Genomic DNA, 3,153 nt, shown 5'->3' with positions numbered 1-3,153 from the left:
AATATGCAACCAAAACATATTAACAACGTTTAAAACCAGGATACAATTAAAACAAAAAAGTAGGACCGCTTTACAAATATTAATATAATATATAATATTCATGTGATTGGTTGTTGGTCGCGTTGCTCGCAAAAAATCCCCAAGCTTTCAGACACGCCCACCTCCAAGATTTTCAAGATTTTTTTAATCCAGACGAGAGAGGGTAATAATACACCCTGCGGCAAGGCAGGAAACATGTGATTTATCAGTAACTTTAGACATCGTAACACAATTTTAAACGAGATTTTATTGTAGATTATACATTTTACTGATACCAACTATATAATATTTACTATAAAATAAATAATAATAAATATATATATTTTTTAATTTTTAATTTTTAATGACAATCAAACATGTGGGAAGAGGGGGGGCCGCCCCTATGGGCTGGCCGCCACTGCATTAAATGTACTGTATCTGTCATTTTAAATTCAAAAGGAAGTTCATATTGCTTGCTTGTTGCAACGATTTCTGTTTGAGTTTAATCAAATAATAATAATAATTAAATATATTAACATTAAATTGTATACCCCGTTTATCTAGGCCCGTTTTGTTTTATGTATGTCACACTGCGAGAAACGGTATCTCGAGATTTCTGGATGTATAACACATGTAGTAATTTTGACAATAAAGCTGACTTTGACTTTTGAAACCAGAGCAGTCATCATCAGAGCCATGGAGGGTTTGTGTCATTTGTTTCTGATCATCCAGTCATAATCTATCTATAGACCTTACACAGATATGTGACTTATGAGACTGCCAGGACTGTAGCATTGCTCGGCTCAGCTCAAGGCTGAAAGTTACACCCTGCTTCTTTGTTCAAGAAACAGCTCTGCACTAGATGTGTTCAATACAAAAGAAAATAGATAGAATAGATTTTTCTCCCACAAGCTGGGGCAGCAGGTGTTGTAGAGGAACTCATCACTGGATAATAATGTGATCCAGTGGGAGCTGGGGTTATACGGTGTTGATTCTCCCGCTTATACATGTGTTTCTTTCCCTCACAGCCTCTAGCAAATGAAACCAACCTGCTGCCAGAGGAGATGATTAACTCCTCCCTGTATAAAGACCCAGTGGATCCAGCCAAATGGTTTGGAATCAGGAAAGATGCGACTGTTCTGGGATACAGCAAGGTATGTTCAAGACATCCCGCTGTTTCTGGAAACAGGATGAGTAAATGTGCTGTTTTTAGTGTATGTTTTGAGCTGGACCGAAGAAAAACTATTCCTCTTTGACAAACACATGTACACATTTTAACACCTTATTAATAAGCTAACGTTAGGATAGAAAAAGGTGATCATAATCACAGGGTTGCATTACAACCGCTAAGCTACAAGGCTACAAGCTAACGATGATGTTTAGTCATCTCATTCAGCTACTTGTTAGCAACTGCTGTTTTTAAGACAGAAAGAAGCTCTGGACATTCACCAGTGGGTTATCTACTGAAGTATTTCATGTCTCATTCAAAAACGTGAATATCTCTTCAGCGTGTGTTAACCAAATACCTTATTTCATGCATCTAACAATAAGTCAAAGTCAACTTTATTGTCAATCTTTCAGTTTGAGTAAAGACTCGTGTAATCACGTACAAAAATCCACTGACTTTAAGACGTTTGAACCAGTATTGCTAATGTGCTAAATCGTTTTGGGTTTTCCTTCACTTATCTTTTGAACTCAGGATTGAGTTGGTGTCCTGACTGATTTGTATTTTCTCTTTTGCAGAACCATCTGATAGTGCTGATGTTGTTGGTGTTTGAGGCCACAGTGTATCGTCACCAGGCCCATCACTACCGTCAGCTCCAGCGCTCCCCCCCCACCGTCACCGCTCTGTTCCCCTCCGCCACCAGGGACACTCTGGACCAGGGCCTCCTCCCCTGCCTCAAGTACCTGCTCAACTACACCTTCTACAAGTTTGGATTAGAGGTAAAGTGTAGCTGCTCGAGATCACTTCCTTGCTTTACCAGGGTTTTTTCGAAATAATAAAAAAAAAAGACAGTAAATAAAGGAAACAACACTAAAATATTTCCAAACATTACAGTTTTATCTGCAAAAAAAATAATAAGTAGTAAAATAACAATGATCTCTTTTGAAAGATCTGCTTCCTGATGACGGTGAATGTGATTGGCCAGCGGATGAACTTCCTGGTGATAATCCACGGCTGCTGGTTGGTAGCCATCTTGGTGAGGCGGCGGCGGGCAGCCATGGCCAGGATCTGGCCCAAATACTGCCTCTTCCTGTCCATCTTCATGATCTACCAGTACCTGCTGTGTGTGGGCATCCCACCTGCCATCTGTATGGGTGAGTCCATGTCCAGATAAGAGCTTCTACAATACACAACAACAGTGTCTTATTATAATAATCGGTTTGCGAATAACGAGATATTATATATTATAATATGCCCAGTTTTCCTGCACCCAATGTGCCCTGTGGTCCCAGTCTATTCCCCATACGATCTAATGGTAACCAGTACAGTATATTAAATATGTTTTATTTGCAAAGTTTGTGGATAGCTAAAGTCCTGACCCACCTATTGGATTATCTCTGCTCCACTAGCTTTTTCCCAGAGGGAGTGTTTCATCTGTGAAATATCCTTCTGGGGCATTATGCTTATTGCATGAAAATTCTTGTCTGTCCCTTTTGTAGATAAATATGTTTAAGCTCCCGGTCCCTATCTCCCAAAAATACCCACAAAGCTGTTCTTGGTTTAGAGCGGGGGTTCCCAACCTTTATTGTGCCAAGGACCGGCAGATACAATAAAAGAAATGTGCGGACCGGTTGTCAATTTTAGCTGATTTTAATATTTATTCACCAGCAGGTGGCAACAGAGGCTAATTGTATTTAACAGCCGGAAGAAATACCAATATGCATCCAAAACATATTAATAACGTTTAAAACCAGGATACAATTAAAACAAAAAATTAGGACCGCTTTACAAATATTAATATAATATATAATATAGCCTAATATAGGTGGCAACAGTGGCTAATTGTATGTAACAGCCTGAACAAATAATAGAACAATATGCATCCAAAACATATTTAACGTTTAAAACCAGGATACAATTAAAACAAAAAATTAGGACCGCTTTACAAATATTAATATAATATATAATAT

At 38.5% G+C, this 3,153-nt stretch overlaps 1 protein-coding gene across 1 annotated transcript; it reads left to right on the top strand.

The window, feature by feature from the left end:
- The first annotated feature begins 1,010 nt into the window (after positions 1–1,010).
- Positions 1,011–2,537, top strand: LOC104962166 (piezo-type mechanosensitive ion channel component 1-like). Its single transcript, XM_010790566.1, has 3 exons — positions 1,011–1,172; positions 1,762–1,962; positions 2,133–2,537. The coding sequence occupies exons 1-3, from the start codon at positions 1,026–1,028 to the stop codon at positions 2,355–2,357; spliced, it is 573 nt and encodes a 190-aa protein (XP_010788868.1). The 5' UTR covers positions 1,011–1,025; the 3' UTR covers positions 2,358–2,537.
- Positions 2,538–3,153: the final 616 nt, after the last annotated feature.

This window comes from Notothenia coriiceps, unplaced genomic scaffold, assembly GCF_000735185.1.
Source record: "Notothenia coriiceps isolate Sejong01 unplaced genomic scaffold, NC01 NC01_scaffold00034447, whole genome shotgun sequence".
Taxonomy (NCBI): domain Eukaryota; kingdom Metazoa; phylum Chordata; class Actinopteri; order Perciformes; family Nototheniidae; genus Notothenia; species Notothenia coriiceps.
The sequence above is the reverse complement of the archived record's forward strand: the minus strand, read 5'-3'. Positions and strand labels throughout refer to the sequence as shown.

Bases quoted from the DNA above. Each gene is read 5' to 3' on its own strand.
- LOC104962166 (XM_010790566.1), top strand. From the start codon at position 1,026: ATGTGTTTCTTTCCCTCACAGCCTCTAGCAAATGAAACCAACCTGCTG. The intron at 1,173-1,761 runs GTATGTTCAAGA...TCTCTTTTGCAG, and splicing joins CTGTTCTGGGATACAGCAAG to AACCATCTGATAGTGCTGAT. The intron at 1,963-2,132 runs GTAAAGTGTAGC...CTCTTTTGAAAG, and splicing joins TCTACAAGTTTGGATTAGAG to ATCTGCTTCCTGATGACGGT.